This window comes from Sminthopsis crassicaudata, chromosome 1, assembly GCF_048593235.1.
Source record: "Sminthopsis crassicaudata isolate SCR6 chromosome 1, ASM4859323v1, whole genome shotgun sequence".
Lineage (NCBI taxonomy): Eukaryota > Metazoa > Chordata > Mammalia > Dasyuromorphia > Dasyuridae > Sminthopsis > Sminthopsis crassicaudata.
In genome coordinates, this window is record NC_133617.1 from 447154283 (window position 1) to 447181466 (window position 27184).

A 27184-nucleotide genomic window follows, 5' to 3' on the forward strand; every position below is an offset into this window, starting at 1 on the left:
ATCATTTTTAAACCAATATTTTGCAATATACATTGGATTGTAGAGTCATAGATATGGAAGGAGTTTATCTAACCAAACCCTCCCCCCCACACACACAGAAACACATTTTACGAAGGAAAAACTGAGACTCATAGAGATTAAATACAGTGTACATAAGCAGAATGTGACAGAGTAAGAATTTAATATAGGTCCTCTGAATCCAAAACCAACATTGTTTCACTCACAGAAAATACCTTTTTTTCCTCCACAAAATCAGTGCATCAAAAAATAGAAAAATAGGGGAGGGAATGAATGGGGTGGAATAATCAATACAGTGCAATATCATTGTCAGGAAATCAAAGGGCTAGATACTATTGTCAGGAAAACTGACTATGTGACTGTGCTCATTATTTAATCTATCACGTGAGAAAGCCTGTAGAGGGTATTTGCCATATTCTATTGGAATAATAGGACAGCTAGGTGACCCTGAAAGCACACTGGGTTTGATGTCAAGAAAATTCATCCGAAACAACTGAATTCAACTGAACAACAATGAGATAATGGGATATTGAATAGAAAGTGTTTTACAAACCTTAATTCATTATGTAAATGCTAGTTATTATTATTGTTGTTGTTATTATTGATGTGTGTAACTGAATCTTCTCCTTTTCCATCTCTCCAAATACAGGAGCTAATGCCTCAGCCCCAGACCAACTGAGTTTAGCATTAGCCTGGAACAGAGTAGACATCGCTCGAAGCCAGATCTTTATTTATGGGCAACAGTGGCCGGTATAGTGTATACATCTTCATCATCTCATAGAAATGCCCCTGAGGTGGGCTTGAGGACTAATTTAAGTAGCCTCTGGAGGGGCTCAAGAAAACACTGCACTCTGATTTGAGAACATGAGTTCTTGGCTGCAAGAGAATCTGTTGATAGTTGCTTTGACTCAGGCTTCCTTCTTTGTCTTTAGGGAAAGATCCCCATCTAGTGGAAACCTTGAGCTTAAGTAAAACTCCTTTTTGGGGGCTAATTAATACCTGTGCCTGCCAGTTTTCAGTTTTTGGCTCTCTGATTTAAAAAAAAAAAATTCTATCAGTGAAAATGAAGATTTAGAGGAATTAATCACTTGTCTTTGAGAGTGAGAGTGAGAAAAAGGTTGGCAAATTCTAGACCCCCCCCCAGGCACCCCTGTCCTACTTTATGCCTGGGTCACACAGAGGACACAAAGAACACATACCAACATGGCAATTCCCATCTGGCACTACATAGCACAGCACATGGTCTTCCGTGTCTCCCAAAAGAACAGCATGAAAGGAAACTGAGCTTTATATAACTGTTCTTGGGTTGTGTCCCTTTTTTGTAACTGGGGGATGGGGAAGAGCACAGGAATCTTGGGCACTCAGTATGATCATTGCAGCCTTGGGGAAGGGTACAAAGAAAAGGAAATAGGTTATAAACAGATGATCTGAAATAAACCTGTGCCTAGAAGCAAGCACCTTTAACACTAACCATTTCAGGGTTTTTTTTGGTTTGTTTTTGTTTTTTTAATTCTCATTTTATCAGAATTCTCATCATATCAGAATGTTCTCATCAATCAAATTAAGTGAATGATACCATTATTTGAGGATACAAAAGAATTTTTTAAAAAAAACGAGTATTAGGAGGCTGGGAAGGGAAGGGAGTTTAATAAACTGTTTCCAAGAACAACAGGTTTTTTTTTTGTTTTGCCAGATAGGGTCACACCACAATCTGTCTCATCCCCTTCCAACAGGGCCAACTTGTGGTCGCTTGGATTTGGTATGCTAAAACTAATATACTTATGGGCTATTATTAGGCATTATTTTGATCCCTGCAAAAGAGTGACGTACAATAGATACTAGCCTTGGAATCAGGAAAGCCGGAGTTCAGATCTTTTCTATGATACATATCCACTATGATCATGGACAAGTCATTTAACTTTTTATATCCACTCCCCAATAAGATTTCATAAGATTATGAAGGAGACAATGTGGCACAATGAAAAGAACAATGAATTTTAGTCAGAGGGATCAGGTTCACACCCCAGTTTTACCATTCCCTACTTTTGTGACTTTAGTCAAGTTTCTGGTCTCAGTTTCCTCATCAGTACAATAAGCAAGTTGGGTTAGATAATCTCTAAAGTTCCTTGGAAATCCAAATTTATGGTCCTATAAGTTATACCAAAGTTGCTGATCTACATGAGAGAAGGAATTTCCATATCAGGAGTTCCCCACATTTGTGAAATCATAAGTTTGGGAAAAACAAAAAGGAGTCCTGGTTAAAGTGAAAGGAAGCATTAAAAATGTTTTGAAGTTACAAAGAATGAAGGGACAGTAGAAAGAAAAGCTTCTCCAATTCCTCTGCTTCTTTCAACACATAGCTCACCCAGGAATGAGGCAGCAAAAAAAGATGGAGGTGGGGCAGGCAAACCACTATATTCATAAACTCTTTTTTTTTTTTTTTTTTTTTTTTTAGAGGCTGGGGTTACGTGACTTGCCCAGGGTCACACAGCTAGAAAGTATTAAGTGTCTGAGATCAGATTTGAACTCGGGTCCTCCAGAATTCAGGGCTGGTGCTCTATCCACTGCACCACCTAGCTGCCCCCTATTCATAAACTCTCAGAAGATTATGGGAAATTAAAGTGACTCTTTCAGGGTAATACACCTAGTGTTTGAGGCAGGATATGAGCACATATTTTTTTTCTAACTCCAGGCCTTGATTCATCAGCCAGATATTATTTTTTTAGATGGATAAGAAGCTTCCCAAGAATTAGCCACCTTATGCCAGTACAGGGCAGGTTATCAATATCAAGAGCAGGAGTCAATCTGTGACTTGGTTTGCAGGTGGGGTCCCTGGAGCAAGCAATGCTGGATGCCCTAGTGTTGGACAGAGTGGATTTTGTGAAATTGCTCATTGAGAATGGAGTAAGCATGCATCGTTTTCTCACCATCTCCAGACTAGAGGAATTGTACAATACGGTAGGACCAAGCTAAGGCAAATTTTTTCTCTAAGTTTCTTGTTCTGCCTTCTCTAGATTTCTATACTGAAAAGATGCATGGCCCTTTTCACTTACCCTCTCCACTTTTAATCTTTTCTTTCTCTTCCTCACCCACTATGAACAAAACCTGGGCATATAACAATAACAAAACCTGCTAATTTTAGAAATTTTTGCACAGCATTGCCCACAAAAACCCTGCAAGGTAAGTAGTATGAATATTATTAGACTCATTTGACAGATGAGGAATCAGAGGCTCAGAGAGCCTGAATGACTTCCTTTAAGTTATACATTGCAACAGTGGCCAAGCTTTTCTTTAACTGGATATCCCACTAACTGGATATCCAGTTGTATATCACAACTGGATTGTAACCCAGGCCTTTTAACCCCAGTGTTCTTCCTACTAAAGTCACTGAACTGAATTAAGGAGGCCATACAACAAGATCATGCAACTTCTGAGGGTTATAGTAAATCTGATCTTATTTCCATCATATATAAACTTGAAGTATATTGAAACCAGAATCTTAAGGAAAATTTTCTGTCATTGAAAATGTAAAACTGTACTAAGGTTTTGGGACTCCCCATATGCTGCTTTAAGCTTTGAACAAAATCACTTTTACACAAATTATCTTATTTGATCCTCACAATAACCCATGAGATATTGTCATTCCCATTTTATTGGTGAAAAAACTAAGGCAAAATAACTTAAGGAAGCTAAGGGTCAAATAGCCATTAAGGGTTTGAAGCAGGATTTGAACTGAATATTCTTGGGGGAGGGGGGAGCACTATAAGTAACTTACCTAGGGTCATACAGTTAGTAAGTGTTAAGTGTCTAAGACTAGTTTTGAACTCAGATCCCTCCTGACTTTAGGGCTGGTGCTCTATCCATTGTACCATCTAGTTGCCCCAAACTAAATTATACTTTATTTCAAAGTCTTCTTTCCTATTTATTTGCAAGTAGGAGGGATAACTTCAAAACTAGAATACAGTTTATCTTCTTTAAAAATTGAACCAGCATCAATTGAGATCTTAACAATTCCTCAGGCAGTTGGAATTTTATAGCATTTGGACATATGCTATCCCAGTTGGTTGTACAACAAACCATAGGAGATAAAAATAGGGTAAATACCATTGCCTTAGTGACTTTGCTGAGGTCATTTAGCTTAGTGGCAAGGCTCAGGCCCAGGTCTCTGGCAGCATGGTGCTTTGAAAAGAGCACAAGGGTTGAGCTCAGAGGAGTGGGGTCCAAATCTCAACTATGGTTCTATAATATGATCCATGTGTGGCTTTAGGAAAATTATTTAACTTCTTTGTTTCTTTGACATTCTTTGTAACTCTAAAGCTTATCCTTGATATATAGCAGATACTTAGTAAATGTTTGCTGTCTTGACTTGTAAGATCAGTGGATTAGACTCAATGACCTCTGAATTCCTTTCCAACTCTAAATCTATTTTTCTGGTAGTCTAAGTCTACCGTTATTTCCTTTCAACTCCACATTGTCTCTCCATCTTACCTTCCTGATGAATATCACTGCTAGATAAAAACTAGTGGAATCTTTTTGTCATTTTCAGAGACATGGACCATCCAATACTTTGTACCACTTGGTCAGGGATGTCAAAAAGGTAAGACACCTCTCGACAGCACGTCGGAGGCTCTGTCCTGACTGCTTCATGTCATTAGAAGTGGATGAATTTTGTTTGCATGGGCTGCCAAGTCAGAATGTATTCATATTTCCTCCTTAACTTTTTTACCTCACTTCATTTCAGATTGTAATTTGTGTCCATGTCAACTGACTTCTTTGCCCCACATTGCAGCAGTGGCCAAGCTTCTCTCTAAATGGTTTTAGGTGCTTTTTTGAATACAGTGCTTTGGCTAATAGAATCATAGGCTGTCTTGTATCATGTGGATTTATGCTGTTAATAGTATTTTTCCATTTACCAGAGTGCTAGTTTCCATGTTGTTGATCTATTCATATTATTTATCTTGATTTGCTGAGCCCTAAGAAATTATTGTAGTTTCATTTCTGCTACATTAAATATAATGTGTTGTACTCACATCTAGAAAGCTCTAGGAAAAGTGGGTGGTGGAAAACTAACAATGCTTTAAAATAATTCATATTTCTGTTGGATTTAACATTTAAAGAGTGTTTTTATTCCAATGATATCCCATGATCTAGATAAGACTAGCATTATTATTCTTATTTTGTGCATAAGGAAACAAGTTAAATGACTTGCCCACAGTAATGTAGCTAGGAAATATCTCAGCATGAGACTCTAGCTTTCTGACTTTACATTGTGCCATGCTTGTAACTCAGAATCGCATTTTTTTAAATGAAAGAGTATCATGCAGCAATCTAGTTCAACTATTACCTGAAAAGAAATCTGTATTACAACATACCCAACTGGTCTTCTGGTTTCTGCTTGAATCATTATAGTATTTTGCATTCTTCAAAACACTTTCACATTTGAGCCTTGTCTTGTGTTGTGTAATAACACAACATAAGCTTAAGCTATTATTGTCCCCATTTTACAGAGAAGAAACTGAGAAGTAAGTGTTGGATTGACTTGGTCAACCCCCAGTCACAGAATCATTCATTTAGACTTGAAAGAGATGTTAGAGATCATTTGTTAAAGTTCAATCACTTCATTTTATGGATGACAAAACTGAGTTCACAAGAGGTTGTTACTTATCCAAAATCACATAGATTATAAAGAAGAGAGACATAATTCAAGCCTAGATCTCCTAGTTGCCAGTCTAGGGCTCTTTCCTTTAGCAATGGAGGCAGGACTCTTATCTCTTAATTTATTGCTTTTTCTACCACATCATTATTTATACAAAGTCATTAGCCTCACTCCTCCAGAATTATTGGAATCCAGTGGCAAGACTTTATTGTGGCATAATAGATAAAAATCTGGCCTCAGAAACCCAAAGACATGGGTTCAAGTTCTATACCCAATGTACTGGCTGTGATCCTAGGCAAGTGGCCTAACTTCTCAAGGTAGCTCCCTAAAAATAAGTTGCAGTGGAAATGCAGATTTGTATTGTTAGAGGAAGTTTCCCCCCTACTATACAGGAGACCCTTTTACCAATGAAATCATAAGTTCAAGTCCTGTATCTGTTCATTGAAGAAACTCATAGGCAATTTGAAAGCTGATGTGTCCATTTTCTGGGGTTTTATTTTTTTCCCCTATTAGGCTATGAGCTCCTTAGAGAAGGAAGTTTTTTTTTTAAACTTTTATTCTTTAGTACATAGCAAGTGCTTAATAAATTCTTGTTGATTGATCAGTTGAAAGACCTTCTCTTTCTCTCCCAGATAAAAGAAATGAGGCACCTTATGATACCCCAAAAATGAATTGGCATTTTAATGACATTAGCACTAAGGTATCAACCCCAAGAAAGTTCACTTTCTCTTGATCAGTGCTTTACTCTAGGGCCATCTTTAAATAAAGACAAAGGCTAAGTCTGTGACCCTTTGGAGTCATTGGAAGTCACATATAAACTAAAACCCATGGAAAAGATCTTTTCAGCTCTATAACCTTATTTCTGATGTTACCCTAAGAAATAAGAGAGAACAAAACCCAAATATTTCTAAACAAAATCTTTATTATTTTTCTATACATCAGTCAAGCTCATGGTGGTCTAAATGATTCTAGTGAAGTTATATCAGTCATCAATCACTCTTTCCCCCTTTCCCACATCCCAATCTTTACAGTAGAGCTTAACTGTTCCCTAGTGGTATGCACATCCCAAGTTGGGAACTCAACTGCTTTAAGCAATCCTGCAGAAATTAAAGTTAACATCAAAGGCAACCTATTATCTTTGCTTTTGGGCAGGTCTGACATCTGTCAGTCATGTAACATGAAAGCATAAAGTCTACCTGGGTTTAAATTTCTCCTTTTCTGATAAAACAATTTCTCTTAAGAATGATGCAACTGCCTATGGGGTATCCAGGATGGGGGTGTAACATTGACCTCAGAGTTGGCTTGGGACCACATTTTTGGTGATATGACCTTGTGTGGAATTGAAGTACTGTCCCATACTTATAGTTTAGTCATGTTTCATATATTTCTCCCTTCCTTATCTAGGAAGGAGAGTAATCTGTAAAATTTAGTTCTCAAGCTAGAGATTTTGATGATCACATTCCATGTGCTACCCAGTACAACTCAGAAATTTGGAAGACTCCACTGTCTCATTAAAACCCCTCCAATATATTTAAATTAAATAGTCCTCCTCTTGATTTTTGACTCAGTATTCTATACATGCCCTTCTCTGCTCACAAGCAGACTGCAGAGTCTTTTCACTAATGCCCTCATCATATTTCATTGTTGTTCCCAAAATCAAAAGTTCATTCTGTAGTTTGCTTTTCTTCATTCCTCCAAGTGTTACAAAGTAACAAAGCATTTGTGTTAACTACTACTGTCTACAATAGTGTTTGTTGGGGAATCAACTCACTATTCATTATTGTTATAAAGAGACAACATCCTGCTTGACCCATGCATATGTAATTACCTTTTTCTCAGAGAAAGCCATGATATAAAGGATCAAGGCAATTTTTGGATAATTTATTCATTTTGGGAAGAAAAATGTAAAAAATTCAATTTGGCATCGCCAATATATTGAGCATAATATACCAAAGCTAACACATCATTTGTGAGCTTATTGTTTACAATTTACAAAATGAGAATTTTATTGAAGGAAAACAATGCAGAATCCCTTAAATAGGTGCACTTTAGTCTCAATATGGCTCCCAAACATAAGATTTCCTCTCCTAGATATGTTTTTTTCTCCACTGTTCTGGCAGAGAGCACTGGGCCAAATGTGGAAGAGCATCTCTTTTCTCTCCTACTTCCCATTATTACCATGACATTGTTCTTTTTTAAACTCCACAACACAGTCATCTTTTCTGTACATTTTCTCTCCATAATAATAAAAGGGGAGAGGGGAACTAGAGTTCTCTAACAACTCTAACAAGGCAGGCAAAATCTATTGTTGAGTTTTCATCTGGAAAAAAGTTATTATTCCTCTTCAGATGCATCATAACTTTCAAGCTGGGTTTCTCCCTTATGTGTGGGGGGTGAGAGTGAGAGGGGTTGTTTATTAGCCAGCTCTCCCCTTGTTACCACCTAATAGTTCCTAAGGCATTCATATCCTTGGATCTTTGCTGTTCTCCAGTCAGTGGAGCAGCAAGCAAGAAGAAAGGGAGACAATTGGGAAGAAAGTGTTATTTATAATAATGGGATGGAAGAGAAAATAGAAGAGATTTCCTTTTTTAAAAAAAAAGTGTCAATATTGTAAAATTACCCATGCATATATTTGGTAAATAAAAACTATTTTTAAAAAATTAAAAATAAATAAAATTAAAAAAAAAAAAAAGCTGAAGGGCCAAGAGAGGGGACTTTAAACACATTGATAAGTCATCACAAATCACCAGGAAAATTCTGAAACTGATCTGAATCAAATATAAAGAGTTGTTTTCACACAATTAGTTTCAGATTTTTAACTAATTTCTATCAGTGGAATCTATGAAACAGCAAAGATGGTATAGCAAAGATAATTATAATAATTTATATAATATAAAGCCTAAATATTATAATATAAACCTATAGAGAATTTAAAGCAGTGGAAACTAGCTATATTCCCAAAGTTGTTTTCATGCATGAATCCATTGGATGCTCTGATGCACTCACATTAAAACCAGAGTGGCCCTAATCCATTTGCTTTCCTAAATTTTTTTCTGTGATATATAAGCTGGCATTTTAGTAGTTGTATCTGCTCATGTGGCTCTGTATGTTTGAAATACTCTTCTGTGTCTTAGATTAAATATGCTAACATCTTCAATCCCCTAAACCCCCATCACAATGTCAATTTTTTCCCAAAGGAGAGTAGTTTAAGAGTATTGTATGAAGAGGGCTATGGAGGATTAGAATCAAGGAGATCTTGAACTTTCAAATTCTAATTCTGACACTTCCTAGCTGTGAGACATGGAGCAAGCCTTTAAATTCTATGTCTCAAACAACTTGACCTCTTTGTCCTTTCAACTGTAAATAAAATCCCATGATCCTAATCCTAATCAGTGTAGATTGGTTGGTTGCATTGTAAACTCTCATAAATCCTTCTTTTATTTGCAAATAAGAGGTCTTTTAGTTAAAGACAGATAGTGGTACAATAGACAGAGCTTTGGGCCTTAAATCAGGAAGATATGAATTCAAATATGGCCTCAGACATTTATTAGCTATGTGATCCTGGGCAAGTCACTTAATCTTAATTATCTCTTCTGTAAAATACTAGAGTTGTTGTGAGGATCAAAAGAGATAATATTTGTAAAAATTCTTATCACAATGCCTATACATAGAAGGTGCTATATAAATATTTATTCCCTTCCCACTTAAAGATCATTCCTAAAATGGCACCCCAATTTTTTCTTTTAAAATCTAACTGCAGAGCGATCTCTCAAGCTATGTTGAAATGGCCTAAATTGATCTAGGTGCCCAAATGACAGCTAGAAAATGCAACATTTATAAAGAGATAAAACCATCTATTTTATGTCATAAAAATCCAGAAATAGGAAACAATAGTGACCAGAAAATAGCATTGAATTATTCCCTCCGAAGTGTTTATAAGAGTCAGGCAGAATCTGTTGAGACCTGGTCCATTATTAAATATACAGTTCTAGAATTTAATTGAGCACCTAACTTGTACAAGTATCATAGTCTTTTCCCTCAAGGAGCTTACAATCTAAAAGATAAGAGAGGAGCAACATAAACAATGTTGTAAAAGCAGGATTGATCAGGGTATCTTGGGGAGCTGAAATGGAAATTAGTCTACCAAATGCTCACAAAGCTCATAGTCTAAATAGTTAATAAAAGCCTTGATTGAATTGAATAAAATTAATTCCATTGTATTGAATTAGATGTGTATTTAAAAAAAAATTCTGAGATTCTGTATATTCTGAGTATATCTCAGTATAATCTGAGATAAGAATGGATAAGAATGGATTTCTTGTTTAGGGAGCCACATTATAAATTACATTTTTTAATAATTTCTAACTTAAAAAATGTCCCATTAGAATAAGTTGACTACCAAAAGTCAAAGGGTATTATTATACCTTATTATACCCTACTTGATATAATGAGGTAAATTGTAATGTTTGCACTTTTACCGACAGGATGGAAGAGACTTATAGTATCTGAAAAAGAGTTCCATTATATCCTTTCTCTCCTACTCCCTCCACATACAGTGAGATTCAATGGGACACCATCAGTTTCTTTAAATTTATTCCTTTGAATTCTAACCCAGTGGCCCTTTTAGTAGAGTTCAGCAAACTCTAATCCCAGGAGATCTAAAGTTGTTTCCTTTAGCTAGAGAATCACTTAGCAGGTAAGGAAATGATTTTGAGAAAACATAAGTTGTAACTTTTTTAAAAATTAGTTTTATGGAATATATTTCTTTCTGACTTTCAGGAAAGATCCCACTGCTTCCATTGGTACATATCTTACATATGTCATTCTTTGCTAAATATATGCATATTTGCATATGCAAATATATGTATGCATGCATGTAGATATACACATATCCTTATATATATATTATACTACCTGTAAAATTGAATAATTTGTCCTTTGAATATTTTAATTTAATTTAATATTCAACTTGAATATTAAATATACATGTGAAATTTGCAAAACATGAAGCACCTTTAAAAAATGGACAAAATAGGGATCAAAAAAGGCAATAATTTTAGAAAAAGTTTTCTGAATATTTTCCCTCCCAAAAAAAAACATTTTATAAGCAGTATTCAAAGTAAATTATCTTTTTTGATGACAGGCTAAGCTTAATCATAGAAATCTAGGTTAATGTACACTTCTCATTTCCCTAGCCTAAAAAACGATTCTGAAAAATTGAGAAAAGTAGACAGACCTAAGGGAATAATGGAGCAATATTAACTAATTTTTATACTTTTTGAGCTACACAGAGCACTAGCCTTAAAATAACTCTGTAATGTAGGCAATGCAAATATTGTTTTTAGATGAAGTAATGAAGCTCACAGAGATGAAAAAGATGTGCCTTTAAGTCATATAACAACACAGCACAGTGGACAAGAGTGCTGGGTTTGAAGTTTGGAAGACTTAGGTTTTCATATTTCTTCTGTATGACCATTGACAAACCACTTAACTGCTTAATGGCTCAGTTTCCTCATCTGCAAAATGAGGATATCCTTTGGTATCTACCTCACACCAACCCTTGTCAACCCCTAGAGAGAATATGAGTGAGGGTAACAACCAGACAAGTCACAGAGTAAATAGAAAAAAACAGTAGAGAATAATGAAATGATAGCCATCTCTTTGGCTACGTACTTTATTTCTGTCCACCTGACTCCTGCCATTGGAAGCCAGGAGTAGAAGCAAGGATATTTGGAGACAAAATTGCCAGATTCAGTCTGGACTGTTAATATGTACATAGTGCTTCATGTCATTGGTTTAGAACACAATAGTCCTAAAGTCAAAGGCTCAATCCTAATCCATTCTAATTAAGTACACCTTGTTCCAAATCCAGAAATAGAATAACTCTGATTAGCCAGTCCTTAAATTTGTGTTTTTGGTCAGCAGAGAACTGGGTGAGAGTGTGATTGATTCATTGAAAGTATACCACCACTACTTCTTAATTCAAGGTATATTCCATACAAATAGAGAATATCTTTTACACCATTTACAATCCAGAATAGTCAAAGACCCTCTCGGGTTTCGTTAGCTTAATTTTGAAATAAAGTAAAAAGATCAGTATCAAGCTGATCAGGTTCCTAACTACCCCTTACTGAAATTCTTAGGTAAAATGATTCATTAAAAGACATAAATATAGGATTGGCTGCAGCCTTGTTTTATTGGAAGATACAAGTTCTGTTACTGTTCCAAAGTTTGTTTAGAAATTATGCCATGTAAATATTATTTGGTCATTTTGTACACTGTGACACCATAGCCATTCCTCAGAGAGGAATCCTCGAATGATAATCTCATTCTATTCAATTAAGAAAAGGCCTGAGGAGCTCATCTGGGCCCCCTTGAAATTCACCATTGTATCAGGATTTCTAACAGATGGAATAAGGCCAACAGCTGAGGCAGCCAACAAATTCTAATCTAGGACAGATGGAAATTTCCTTTGGCCTTATGAATCTCCCTTTTGGAGCAGAAATAAAGAAAAGCAGAAATAAATAAATAAATGAAAAAAAAGAAGGCACTTGAGCCTTATCTAAATATTTTCCACTTTAGCATTCATCAAAGTTAAACAGCTAAATGAGACTTCCCAGTCACTAGTCACTTATAAATGTTATCCTCTACAGGATTAAAGATGAGAAATCTCCTCTATGATAAGAAAAATAAAGATTCCACAGAAAAGTATCCCTCTCATTCTCTTCTCCTTTTTACCCCTACTCGATACTTCTTTTGGCATAGGTAATTATTTTTAAAATACCATTTGCCATTTCTTTATGTCATCTGAGGATATATTTTTCTGACTTTCACATATTCTCTCTCCCTTCTTTCTTGAAAAAGTTACCACTATTGTTGATTTTCTTTAAGTAATTTCCAAAGTTAGTCATATGCCACCACCACCCCAATTCTGATCTAAGCATTAGTTTAAAATAAATCATCTTTGAACATAAGTCTTCATGTAACGTGTGAAGGAATAGCTAGATGATCTCTGAGTATCACTGACAAACAGCTATCCAGGGAAAAAGGATAATGAAATTGACTTAGAATATCTAAAATATTTCATCTTAATGAATGAGTAAATGAGAGAAGGAAAGGCATTAAATCCACTAGGTAAAGAGATAACATAGAGGGTGGGTGCTAGACAAATGAAAGACTCCCAGGAGAACAAGTTGTACTGGCAGGAAGGGCTGGGAGAGGAAGAATGAAAGTGACCTCTAAATCATGTCTTCTCCTCATGCTTCTTGTGCTGCAGTGGTGTGTTTTTCTCCTCAGTTGAAGACATTGACTTCTGCATTTTGATGTTAATTCCTGTTACTGCCAGCAATTACTGCATCTTCTTATTTAACTTATGTCTTCTTTCCAAGCGAGAATATCCAGGTTTCGGTTGGATCTATTTTAAGGTGAATTAATTAACCAGCCTAATAATACATTCAAATGTTTCTTTTTTTGTTATTAATTTTACTGTAAAAAAAATAGTTATAGAGAATGTGGTGCAGGATCCCCAATAAACCAATTTCTCTTTTGGATTTGTTTGTTTCCACTTTTTTTTTTTTTTTTTTTTTAAATTCATTCCTGGGTTAGGGGAACCTGCCTCCAGATTACAGGATAAGTTTAATTGACATTGGTCTTGTGATTGAATACCTGATGGGAGGAGCTTATCGATGCAACTATACTCGAAAACGCTTCCGGACTCTCTATCACAATCTTTTTGGACCCAAGAGGGTGAGGCAATTAACTCTTTTCTGTTTTGTATGTAATGTAATTAGGACCCTATCCCTATCCATCAAGATGTAGATGATTTTTCTTCCCTTACTTTCAAAGACGACCAGGTTAAAAGGGAGCAATTACCTCTCTTCCTGAACTTCTTGGCCACTAACCCAAGGGAAACAGTGAATACTTCCAAATCAGGTTGAAAACAAACAGATTTTTATTGTAGGACAAATTAGTATCCAACTACAAGCCTATAGGGAATAGGCTAAAGAACTATAGCCATCTATATCCCAAAGAGATATTAAAGAAAGGAAAGGGCAAAAATATTTGTGGCAGCTCTTTTCAGTAGCAAGAAACTGGAAATTGAGTGGATGTCCATTAGTTGGAGAATGGCTGAATAAATTATGGTATATGAATATTATGGATTACTGTTCTATTTAGAGAGACCTGGAGAGACTTACATGAACTGACGATAAATGAAATGAGCAGAACCAGGAGGTCTTTATTCATGGCAACATCAATATTATGTGACAATCAATTCGGATGAATGTGACTCTTTCCAACAATGAGATGATTGGTGCCAGTTCTAATGATCTTGTGATGAAGAGAACCATCTGCACCCAGAGAGAGGACTGTGGGAACTGAATGTGGATTACAACATAACATTGTCACTCTTTTTATTGTTGTTTGCTTGCATTTTGTTTTCTTACTCATTTACTTTCTTTTTTGATCTGATTTTTCTTGTGCAGCAAGAGAATTGTATAAATATGTTTATATATGTTGGATTTAACATATATTTAACATGTTTAACATATCCTGAATTGCTTGCCATCTGGGGTGGGGGGGAAGGAAGAGAAAATCCGAAACACAAGGCTATGCAAGGTCAATGTTGTCAAATTATCTGTGCATATATTTTGAAAATAAAAGGCTTTACTTAAAATAAATAAATAATATGTAAAATTAAATTAAAAAATTAAGAAAAGAACTGTAGCCATGCATACTAGTCACAAATTTTGAAATCAACTTACCTATCTTGCTGCTAGTTGAAGAAAGGTAATTGTTATAATAGCTGAGCATGTGTGCATGCATGGGTGTGTATGCCCATACCTCTGAGAATTAATGTGAGCCAGTCTATTGATATGGAGAGAGTATATTTATACTTCATTAGCTAATAAAAATGTAGAGATTAGTATGGATGTTGAGGACTTACCATGTATTAAAATTCTATTCAAGAATACACTAAATCATTTTAGAATGTGATAAGTATTCATGGAAACTGGCTTCAAATTTTGTTTCTTCTACTGTCAAATTCTTTTCAAAATATGTGGCTCCCATTACTTTAACCAGAAATTTATCTGTTTCACTACACATACTCAAACCCTTCCAGTAAAAATACTAGAAAGGATATTAAATTTGATGCCAGAAGATCAACATGAATTTGAACTCCAAACTCTACCACTAATGAATGGATTGTGTGACTTTGGGCAAGTTATTGATTTTTCTGGGCCCCAGTTTTCTCATCTATAAACTAAGGCAAAGGATAAAGTCCTTTCCAACTCCAAAATTCTATGATTTTGGTCAATTGCTTCAGTTTCTCTGTGATCCCATTTGGGATTTTTTTGGCAAAGATACTAGAATGTTTTGCCATTTCCTTCTCCAGCTCATTTTATAGACGAGGAAATTGAGGTAAACAGGTTAAATGATTTGCCCAAAGTTATACAGTCTTCCTGACTCCATGTCCACTACTCTATTCATTATACCATATAACTGCCGCAATCCTATGATGTCCAAGTACATGGATGCCTTGTGATTATGTGAGGTTATGTACCTCCTTCCCTCTATCATGAAGTAGTAACTTTCTCTGACTATGCTTTCTGACAGGAAAAGAATATCTATCTATATCTACTTGGCATGCAAATATTCCAGTGAAAAATGAAAAGTGTGATCAAGTATCTGGATTTCAGTGTAAATAAAACAATATTTGAGGAAAGCAGGCATGTTATTGATATTCCTGATGCAGATAAAAATTGGGAAGCAACTTATTTCAACTAGTTTTTGTCTGGCTCTTGTTTCATTTACATGCAATACAGAGGATCGTAGAATGAAGTCAGCTTCATCATGCCAGTCTTCCATATATCTACTTTATATTTTTATATTGGAGTACCAAATGTAGATTTTAGAAACATACCTCATAATTATTTTGTGGAACTTATAAGTAATCTTTTAACCCAAAATCAGAAAATCAACAAAAGAGCACAGGTAAACAAAAGAATTAACAATCTTAGTCTGAAAAGTTTTGCTGGCTTTTTTTTTAAGTTTTCTGGTCATGTGTGATCCTAATTCAAGATCTAATATCCCAAATAACAAACGTGAGTCACATTATTTGCGACTCATTGATTGTGAACCTGCCTTCCCCAAACCCATTTCCATGCCTCTGCTCAAATAAAATAGTACATAGGAACTACAGGAGCAAGGTAGAAAACTATCAAGATTAAGCTAACAATATTCCCAAGACTCTCTTAGATTGATATGCAAATGAGATAGAGCTCAGAACAAAAGCTAGAGGAATGTTCCATATTTCTACCTTTATTTTGCCTATCTGCTCTTCATTACCTTTGTCAAACTGGATTTTGTCAGATTATTAGAAATACCTGAAGAGTTGGGTTCACTATTTCACTGCTTAAGTAAACATTTGATGGTTATTAATAAATAACCAATAAACAATCAATAAATAATTAATAAACAACTCAATAAGATTGAGTTGTTGGAATAAGGGAAATTATGACAGAAATTACAAATCTTTAGACTCTCTTTGGAGAAGAAATGAAGTAACATTCAGGACCCATTATCACCAGTCTTCTGAGCTTCATAAAATAACTTCAGCAGCTTTATTTCACTTAGAATCTTTACAAATATATCATTACATTCTCCAATAATTTTTTAGTTAGTGAATAGGACTATGACATTTGGTACCATATAATTCTTTCATGTATACATTTTAGTTATTATAATATTTTTTCATTATTTCTATGAAAACAATATATAAAATGTTTTGCATCTCTTCTTTTGACAGCCTAAAGCCTTGAAACTTCTAGGAATGGAGGTAAGTGTTTATTTAAAACATTAACACCTTGAATGGTAATGATGATAAATAGTATTTTGATAAGGCTTTAAGGTTTCCAAAGTATTTTATGTTTTAGATTAACTCACTTGGTCCTCACAACAACCCTAAAAGGTAAGGGTGATTATTTCCCCCATTTTACAGATGGGGAAACTGAGATACATACATACTAAGTCCAGGATCTCAGTAAGTAACTCTTTAAAATGAGATTTGAGCTATACTCTATCCACTGAACCACTTAGCTGCCTAACACAATTATTATTGGAGCAAAAACATTTAAATAATTTGATCAACTAGGTGGTATGGGAGTATGCTGGGCCTGAAGTCAGAAAGACTCCTCTTCCTAAATTCTAATCCAGCCTCAGACACCAGCTTTGTGACTCTGGTCAAATCAATTGACTCTATTTATTTCAGTTTCCTCAATTATAAAATGAAAATCCTCAAATGTAAAATGAAAATATTTTTTTTAAAAGGAAATGGCAAACCATATCATTTTTAAGAAAACATCAAAGAGATCACAAAGTCAGACATGACTAAAAAAAAAGGTCAAATAATAACAATTTATATAATCTAAATTTTAAGGTCTGCAAAGTGCTTTATGTATATTATCTCATTTGATCCTCATAACAATTGTGAGTTCATACTATTTTCCTTTTTTATATTAACTTGATTATAATAGATTACAATGATCATTGGGTAGAGAAACAGAAGCAAGCCAGAAGGAAAAACATGAGAAGTTCCAGAAATATCACAAACATAACAGAGAGGCACAATATCTATCAATCACCCAGCAGGCATTTATTAAACACTTACTTGAGGAATTTCAACTATCTAGACATCTGCTAAGGCCTTTCTATGTGTAAGCTGAATAGTTGCTAGGAAGGAAGAAGGAGGGTGGGGAGAGAGGGAAATGGATATAGATGATATGAATAGAATATAGATAGATACATGTATTTATGTACTTTCAACTGCAGCCTTGATCTGCTAAAGACTTGAAATTTCTAGCCAGTGATTATAATCAACTTAATAGAAAAAAGGAAAATAATATGAATTCACAAAATTGGTTTGAGTATCAAATGAGATAATATATGTAAAGTGCTTTTACAAACCTTAAAGGACAATATAAATGCTAGCTATTATTGTTGTTATATCAGAACAAGCAACAGAAGGAACTGAATGTGACAAGGAGCAACTTGTTGCACTATGTAACTATGCAACTAGGTAGCACAATGGACAGAGAGTGCTGAATTAGGAAGAGTTGATTTCAAATTCTGTCTCAGATACTAACAGCTAACATACCACACAGAATGAAACTCACTGGGCATAGGGGGATAATAAGGCCCTCTTGCTCCCCTTAGGAGCAATGGATGATATTTATAGAGGCAGATTGAAGGTTTATATAAGGAAAGACTTTCTCATCATTATTGCTGACTAAAAGTATCAGGGAGTGCCTTGGGAGAGTGTGAGTTCATATCACTGGAGGTTTTCAGGTATCCAGTAGAAAACCCCTAGTCAAAGATGCTGCAGAGCAAAAATGACAAACTTACACCAGCAGAACTCCCAAATGAGGACCAACTCGATTGAAATGTAATTGGGAAATGTTGAACAGAACAAAAAAGTAATGTAACATAAGTAATGTTAATTTGTGGGGTTTTAAGTCAATATGATATCTGCAAGATATTTGAGTTTGATACCACAATTGTAGAGGACATTATTATGGGAGTCATCATTGGGCCAAATGACTTTTGTGGTTTCTTCTAATTTTGGGGTCTTGAAACATAAACTCCACTGAGTGAAATATCTTTGCACACATTCAAAAAATGTACAATATACAAAATCAAATATATTTCATATAGGCATCTAGTACTTTCCTTTATTTATTTATATGGATAACTAAATATGAACTAAGTAAAGAAAAATTTGTACTTATTTCTATTAATAGGTTATAGGTTCCATATACATTATAAATATCTATCACTAGAAAAACAACAGAAGAAAAACAGGATTTAAAAAAAAGAAAAATCTTATTGTAATTTAGTTTTAGATAAATTATATATAATAAAAATTTAAGACAATAGTTAAATTTAATACAAATACTTGGAAAGAATCTTGGAATTCGGAATAGTGCAGTTTGGGATTTTTCTATTTGGTGAGAATATAGTTTATTTCATATTCAATAAAGCATATAACATGGGGGTATTAATTTGTTAATTAAAATACACTTAAGTAGAATGTTCATATGGTGATGCTCTGTAAATAGAAGAAATAATTAGAATTAAGATAAAAAGTAACAAAATATAGTCAGAGTAGAAAACAAAATGGAATTAAAAAACTAATAGAAGATTTAGTTAGTTAAATCACTAGAATATAACAGGAAATTAAGAAAGAATCAAAAAGGAAGAGAGAGAACGTTTCTCTTGATAGACATGAAGAAAAACAGAAGAGAGGATTTTCAAAATAGGATTTTCAGAATTAATAGGAAATTAAAGCAGGAAAAAAATAATATTCTTAAACTGTATTTTTCCTCCCCACCCAACCTCCCCCCCAAAAAAATCTAGAATACGCGCTTACTATTATCCCAAACTCTGTTCAATTTCTCTTGATTTATAGGATGATGTTCCATTGAGAAGAGGAAGAAAGACCACCAAAAAGCGAGAAGAAGAAGTTGACATTGATTTAGATGACCCTGAGATTAACCACTTCCCTTTCCCTTTCCATGAGCTCATGGTATGGGCTGTCCTGATGAAGCGGCAAAAGATGGCCTTATTCTTCTGGCAGCATGGGGAAGAGGCCATGGCCAAAGCACTGGTAGCCTGTAAACTGTGCAAAGCTATGGCTCATGAGGCATCAGAAAATGACATGGTGGATGACATCTCCCAGGAGCTGAACCACAACTCTAGGTAGGCTCATATAAGTATGGGGAGGGAGGAAAGGATAACTCTAAAACAGTAGAACTACTCAGATTGCCCAACATAAGCTTTACTTAAGTTGATTTCAACTACTAAATTTTTGTGCAAAAGAAGTATAATTACAGAAGGTGGATTCTTAGGAGCCAGTCACACCAATAAAGCCCAGAGAATATTTGAGGAAATAGAAAACAAAGAAGACCCTCTTGATAAAAAAGTATTCTTTGTCTATGTACCTTGCTAATTACTAGGATGCAAATGACAAACACAAAAGGATTCTTTAAGATCCTTTAAGAAGATATTTATTTTTTTACTTTATGCTAAGTTTTCCATTGTGACCCAAATTAGATAGCTGAGCTATCTTTTGGCCTCCAAAATTCAATTTATTTCAACCAACTTTTAATAAGCACTTACCAATGCAAGGTATCATGCTAAGCACTGGAGATACAAAAACAAAACAAAAAGCAGGGACTGCTTACCTTACCTTCTTCTAAGGGGTTTTACACTATGAAAGTGTTGTGCCACAGTTCTCTTTTATTGTCCTGACTCAGTTTCCCTAATTGTTCAGACTCAGTTTCCCTAAATTGTCCTGCCTTGGTTTCCTTGAATTGTTCTGCTTCAGTTCCTAATTGTTCTGGTCAATCCGGTAAAACCACACCTCCCTCCTAATCATGATGATTCAGATAAGGAGAAAGACCTTCTATTTTAGACATCATCAGACTGTCCCATGCCTCTCCCCATTCTGTAATCCTAGTTTATCAGAATGCCTCCCCCCATCCTGTCAGAACTGGATTGATAGTCCCATGTTCCTGCTTTCAGCACTCTGACTCTGCCCCTGCCTCAGTCTATCCCTGTAACTCACACACACACACAAACACACACACACACACACGTTATTAAGAACTCACATTGGTGCTGGATTCTTGGAGATAATAATTTCATTCAGTCCTGGGACCAAATCATGGATCCATTTGGTCCCAGTAAATCTCTCCCTTTCAAATAAAATATTAAAGACTCTCTAATCTCTATCTTGCCTCAGTTTTTCTGGCATTACAAAAGCAGACAAATAAATATAAGATAATTTGAGGAAGGAGCCTGGATGAATCATAAATGGCCTCCCATAGAAAATAACATTTGAGATGAGCCTTGAAGAGGATTAAGGATCTTGAGAAACAGGGAGTAAGAAAGGAATCTATTCTAAGCATTCAGAATATGGAAGCAGAATAATATCAAATCCAAGGAAAAGAAAGCAAGCCATTTTTGCTAGAACTGATAATATATAAAGGAATATAAAATAAAAGAAGTATGGATAGGGAGGCTGGATCTAGAAGGTAAAAACTTTGAATGCCAAGCTCAGAGCTTGGCTCTGGGCTCAAGGAACATTGAAAATTTTGAATAGAGGATCATTTCCTTATGGTCAGACACTTGTGCTTTAGAAAAAATTATTTGGCAGTTGTGTAAAGCTGAGCACTATTGAATTGGATTAAAATATATTTGAAAAATATTAATAAAAGTAAATTTAAAAGAAAATAAATAAAAGAAAATTGAAGTTTTTAAAATTATAAAAATATAACAGAATATTAATATGTTGTTTTCTAAGTCAATATAATACTCACAGGGATCCTTAGATATGGGTTAGTAGGTCCTGTTTCTATTTCAATTTGATATCAATGATGTGGAGGGCAGATTATACATGGAAGAAGACATTAGAAGCAGAATCTATTTAGGAAACTATTATGGTTGCTTAGTCAATAGGTGATAAGGATCTAAATTAGGGTAATAGCCTGTGAGTGCAGAGAAGGAGACAGAAGTAAAATGCCACAGTGGAAGAATTGATAAGGCCTGGCAACTATTTGGATACAGGGTATAAAGAAGAATCAAGAAACATTCCAAGGCTATATACACCACAATGACTGGAAAGATATTGGTACCTTTTAAAAATGGTGAAGTCTGGAGGAGGAAAGTTTTAGAGGAGAATATATATGAATATATTTAAAGTACAAAAGAGAATTAAGCAGCATTTGGATCCATTTTGCTACCAATTAATAAGATGAAGAAAAGAAACTATGGCTTGGTTCATACATTTGGTAGTAGAACAATCTCTTGTGTTGTTCTAAGCATATTCTTCCTTTTTAAAAAAATAAATTTTTATTGATATTCTTTGTTTTTATGTCTTCTAGATTTCCTTTCCCTTTATAATAATTTTTAAAAAGAAAGAAAAACATGAGGAGACAAAAAACTGATCAACACTTTATAATGCTCTAATTTGGAACATTCCACACTGAATTCTCCAAAATGAAGGAGAATCTTCTCATTCCTATTATTTAGAGCCTAGCATGTTCTATAATTTAATAACATTCTGATGAGAACTAGATAAGGGGCACCTAAATGAAATTAGGTTTAATTGAGGTCTAGTGGCAGGTTCAGGTTACAGGGAGCCAAATAGAGCTCCCCTGCAACTTCTTTGGATTCGGCACAAACATACAGAGTTAACTTCGCAAGAGTCCTCTGTAAAGGAATTTACAGACCAGAAATCCTAGATTGATAAAAGAGGTTTATGGGGTTTGGAAGTAAGGTTAAAAGGTAGGAAGACACCAGAGCCAGGGTTGGTTCCAGTGGGCAGAAGTCCTAGACGTGGCCTAATAAGGATGCCATGTTTGGGACCTCTGCAAAGAATGGACTCCAGTTTGGCTCTTTTTATAATAGGGGGGCTTTGGACCATCTGAAGGGGCCCGTGGGTGGAGTCCCAGATTGGCTTCCTGCTTGAGTTTCAGCAAGAGTTAGAATTTGAATAGAATTCAATGGGTTTTTAGATAAGGAGAAAACTGTGCTTGGGGTGGGGTCCCTTCCCTGAGACAGATCCAAGGAGATCTTAAGAGTTTTGGGGTTTCCTCATCAATTCCATTTCAATTTTTAGTGGTTGTTGATCTTATTTATATTATTGCAATCATTCTATATGTGGTTTTCTTGACTGATTACTTAATTTGTATTAGTTCATGTAAGTTTTCCCATGCTTCTCTGTACTTATTGTTAAAAATACACTCTTGACAATAAAAATCAGATATTGAGGAAAATTTATTAAAAAAAAAAAAAATCTTCTGGCCAGAAGTGGCTCTGAGCACAGAAGCAGAAGAAGCTTTATACTTGTTAATGTGGCATAGTTTTTTCTGATATATTCACTATCTTTCCCCTAAATATGTATAAACATGTTCCTCCTCCCTCATCATACATCCCATGTTCAAAATGGCAGAAAACTCCTCTTGCAGGGTGTGTTGTTTAATACTCAATTAGCTTATTAAGCTGGCTCAATAGTGATTTGGTCAAGTCAGATGCCAACTAGTTTGGGCTGGATGGGCTATTATCTTAAGTTTGTGATTTTCTCAAAACCACAAGACTCTAATTGGCTAAATCCAATTGTGCCTTCCTGGCTCCCCAATTCCTTGCTCAAGACTTCTATAGATCACTTAATTGTTCTCTGGAATCTTAATCTTCTTCTTTAACCTCTCTCATGCTGAAAACCTCTAGGTCAGTGGTACCCACTATCTCACACTACCACTACCTCAAAGCTTGCAACACTCTGGAGAAACCCAACTTTTCAGCATTTCTCACATTGTCATGTTTATTTTTTGCAGCACAATAATATATTCTGTTAAATTTGTATACAACCTAGTTAGTCATTCTTCAGTACATGAGAATCTACTTAATTGTTGCTAACAATATTGTGGTATAGATGGAATTTTTATTTTTGTCAAAGATCTCCTTAAAATGTATGCCTATCAATAGAAACTCTGGGTCAAGGGATAGGAATATTTTTTGCATTTTTCTTTACATAATTCCAAAGTGCTTTCTAGAATTGTTATGCCAATTTAAAAATTAACCAACACTGTCATTTAACCTAGTGATCCAATTAGAGCAGTTAATACTCCCATTCTCTGCCATTCATGTAGAAACAATGTAATAGGGTGTATAGAGTGTTGGGCTCAGAGATAGGAAGATCTGAGCTAAATTCCAGTTATAGCATTTACTAACTATAACCTTGAACAAGTCACATAACTTCTCTAAGCCTTATCAATAAAATAAGAAGATTGAACCAGAAGTCCTTTAAAGCCTCTTCTAGCTCTTTCTGATACCTTATCTGATGTGAGGCCAAAATGGAGGTTTCAATGAAAGTTAGAATTGGAAGGAATCTGGAATTATTCTACTACCAAATTCTAAACTATTTTTAAAATATCCTTTAATGGCTTCTAACTGCAAATAAATGGCAATTATTTGGAGATTAAAGAAGCTTCAATTCTGCCATTATAGGAAAAAACTAAACATGGTTCATGGTAAGATAGCTGAAAAAGTTTTGAGAAACTAGGAGAAAAAAGATACTAAAATTAAAGGTAAAGTTAGATAAGTTTCCTAGGTGGTTGCCATTAACCACTTTTTTTTTTTATAAACTGTTGTTCTTTTCTTTTTAATACATCATTTTACTTCCCCCTCAGTCAATAAATAAATATTTATTAAGCATCTATTATGTGCTAAGAAAAAATAAGCTATATGTAGAACTAATTGAAGTGATCAACAGAGGAAAGGTACTAGAATTGAAGAACAATATAACAGGCACAAGGGACAATCAGTGAAAATTCTTTCTGGGAAACTATAATCCAACTGTCAATACACAAGATTTTCAATTAGTAGATTACATCCATAAATTCAGTATCAATACAGAAATGATAATTAGGGACATATCATCTGGTGATTCCCTGATTTGAGATGACTGGGCATTTCCCCTCCCTCTAGTTTGTGGTAACTGAGCAATTCACCAGCTCACTAGGCCTTATGATTTTCAGCCAAACTTGGATGGATGGTCTCTACTTCCACAATAAGCTAATAATACAGTAACAAATGTTGGGGGGACATAAACCTGCCAAACTGAGTGTATGCCCAACAATGCCACATGCAAGATGTCAGCCTATTAGCACTAACACTGGGGATCTAACCAAGTTTCTGAACAGTTGATACAGAAATTATTTTTGAAGTCAAAGTAATATCTTAGCTAGGAGACACTGAAGCAGAGCTAATGAAGCATAAAGTAGGGAAAAGATCAGCTACCTGATTTGGAGCCAGAAAACCTGTGTTCAAATATCAGTTCTGCCAAATAGTACCTGTTTGTCCATGGGCAAGTAGTCTGTTCCCTCTGCCTTAATTCTTTCAACTGTAAAATTAAAGGGTCTTTAATGTGATTTTTTAGCTCCAATACCCTATAGGATACTCTGGAGGGAAAAAAATTTTTTTTCAACTAAAAGGAAAAAGGATCAAATATTTTTTTTCTTGAACTATTCTCTTCCTGCTTCAATACCTAAGTTATATGTTGTTTCCCCACTAGACTATGAGGTCCTTGAGAGCAAAGATTGTCCTATGTCTTCCTTTGTAACCCCAGTGCTTAGCACAGTGCTTGACATATAGTAGGCAGCTAATAAATGTTTTCTGACTGATATGTCGCTTACAATTACATAGCACTTTCAAAGCATACTAGGTTCTGATAATACAAAGAAAAGCAAAAACTGTTTTTGCCCCAAACACAAAGAGTTCATATTTTAATGAGAAAGACCACATGTAAACACCTATGTGTGTATATAGGATAAACTGGAGGTCATCTCAGTGTGGGGAGTCACTAAGGGTAGAGGGATAACTGGAAAAGATGCCCTACAGAAAGTAGAATTTGAGCAAAGTTTGCCAGGAATCCGGTAGGATGAGATGAGGAGGGAAAACATTTCAAGCATTCAAGCACTAAATAAAAACCACAGCCAAAAGATGGAAGTATAAGTTGTGAAGGGCTTTAAAAGACAGTGGATTTTTAAAAAATTTGATCCTACTGAATGAAATTAGAAAGAGTCTGACTAGGGGAATGGGTTAGACTTCCCCAATAGAAAGATCATTCTGACTGTTTGGTGGAAGATGGGATGGAGTCAGAAAAGCAGCTGGAAGGCTATAATAACAGTTCAAAATAGGAAGTAAGAACCTTCACCAAGGTGGTGATGGTGTCAGAAGAGAGTACATATACTAGAAATACTGTGAAGGGAGAAAGAATAGAACTTGGCAAACACATCTCATCTGATCTTCAAAATACAGTGAGATAAATAAATGCTTTTTTATTTCATTTTATAGAGATATGAGAGATGTCAAGGATCACACAGCTAGCAAGTATTCTGAGTACATATTTCAACTCTAAGTCCAAGGATCTATCTGCTTCACTCTTGATGTCTTTCCCATCACCAAAAGAATCTGCCTCATTACCTTATTAAAACTTCTATTGAAATGAGCAGAAATCCCAAGAAATTAAACAAATTTAAGCTTTTTCAGTTAACCATTCTAGTTTCATCATCAAAAAATTCTAATCTATATCTCTCATGTTTCATTATATTTATTACCTTTTATTGAATATAAAAAAAATAAAAAAGAACATCAAAGAAGAAAACCATTCCCTGTACATTGCCTCCATCTTAAACTCCAAGGATCTATGATTTCACTAGTGTAAAAGCTCCTTATCTCCTACTGATTGGTTGGTTGTTGTTCTTTGTTCTCAAGGAGAACCAAAATGTTACTATGTTAGAGTCTAGTTAGTGTATCCAACAGTGACTGATCAGATCAATACTCAGAATGCTCTGTCACAGGTTAAACATAAATAGTCCTACTAATATAGATCACAATCTCTCTATACCTTACTCTGTGGTTTTTGTGAGTTTTCATAGCTAAAAAAACTTATTATAATTACTGTTCTGTAACTTATCATTTGAAAAGCCATTCCAAATGTAAATGGGCTGGTCCTTCAAAGATAGATACAATCTGTCATTAGATCTATATCAAGTTCTCTAGCTTTTTGGAAATCTAAGATAGCTAATTGGTATAACAGATCATTCAACTTGTAATGTGGAAGATTTTGATTCAAATTTTGCCTTGGACAAGTCCCTTACTTTGTAGAGACTTAGTTTCTTTATCTATAAAATGGGGGTGATGGATAATAGCACCTATTCAAAAGTTTGTTGTGAGGATCAAACAAGAGAATATATTATATAATACTATAATATATATATATATATATATATGTGTGTGTGTGTGTGTGTGTGTGTGTGTGTGTGTGTGTGTGTGTGTATATTGCTATGTAAGCCTTCAAATGCTGAATAAATGCTGGCTATTATTATCTACTATAATAGTTTTTAAGAACCTAAGGTCACCCCCTCCCCCCAGTATATAAGAAATAGACTTACTTTTGGCCAGAATAATCCAAATTATTTTCATCTTGATGATAATAACATTTACTTAATATGCTGTCTCATTTGTTCTTCATAAGAGACCAATGAGGTAGTTATTATTATCATCCCTATCTTAAATAAGAAAATAGACTCACATATGATTTAGAATAAAACTTCTTAAACTTTATGGGGTTCACAAAATTATGATTTATTATCAGTAAATATTTGATTTGTATACCTATTTTATATACTTATATACACTAGAGTTGCATAAAAATTTCTCTAGTGAAAAGGAGCTGCAAGTGGGAAAAGTTTAAGAAGCCCTAAACTGGATAATCTCTTAAGATTCCTTTGAGATCATTTAATTCCACTCCTTTATTTTAAGATGAGATAACAAAGGCCCAAAGTCACAAATATTGACTGAATATTGACTAAATATTGCCTGAATTAAGACTTGAACCCCAAATCTCCTACTTTCCAATTCAGTGATTTTCACACAATGCCACTGCAG

At 34.8% G+C, this 27184-nt stretch overlaps 1 protein-coding gene and 1 long non-coding RNA gene across 4 annotated transcripts in view; one reads left to right on the forward strand and one right to left on the reverse strand.

Annotated features, from left to right (window-relative positions):
- Positions 1-27184, forward strand: part of TRPM3 (transient receptor potential cation channel subfamily M member 3) — a 603878-nt gene that overhangs the window by 484359 nt on the left and 92335 nt on the right. For both annotated transcript variants that reach the window (XM_074280710.1, XM_074280711.1), the window contains exons 10-15: positions 668-768; positions 2842-2976; positions 4565-4615; positions 13280-13420; positions 16482-16511; positions 19140-19429. In XM_074280710.1, the coding sequence (XP_074136811.1) occupies positions 668-768; positions 2842-2976; positions 4565-4615; positions 13280-13420; positions 16482-16511; positions 19140-19429 (748 nt within the window). The remainder of the gene's footprint in view (positions 1-667; positions 769-2841; positions 2977-4564; positions 4616-13279; positions 13421-16481; positions 16512-19139; positions 19430-27184) is intronic.
- The window catches only part of LOC141550264 (uncharacterized), a 201983-nt gene that overhangs the window by 98491 nt on the left and 76308 nt on the right, over positions 1-27184 (reverse strand). The window lies entirely within an intron of this gene.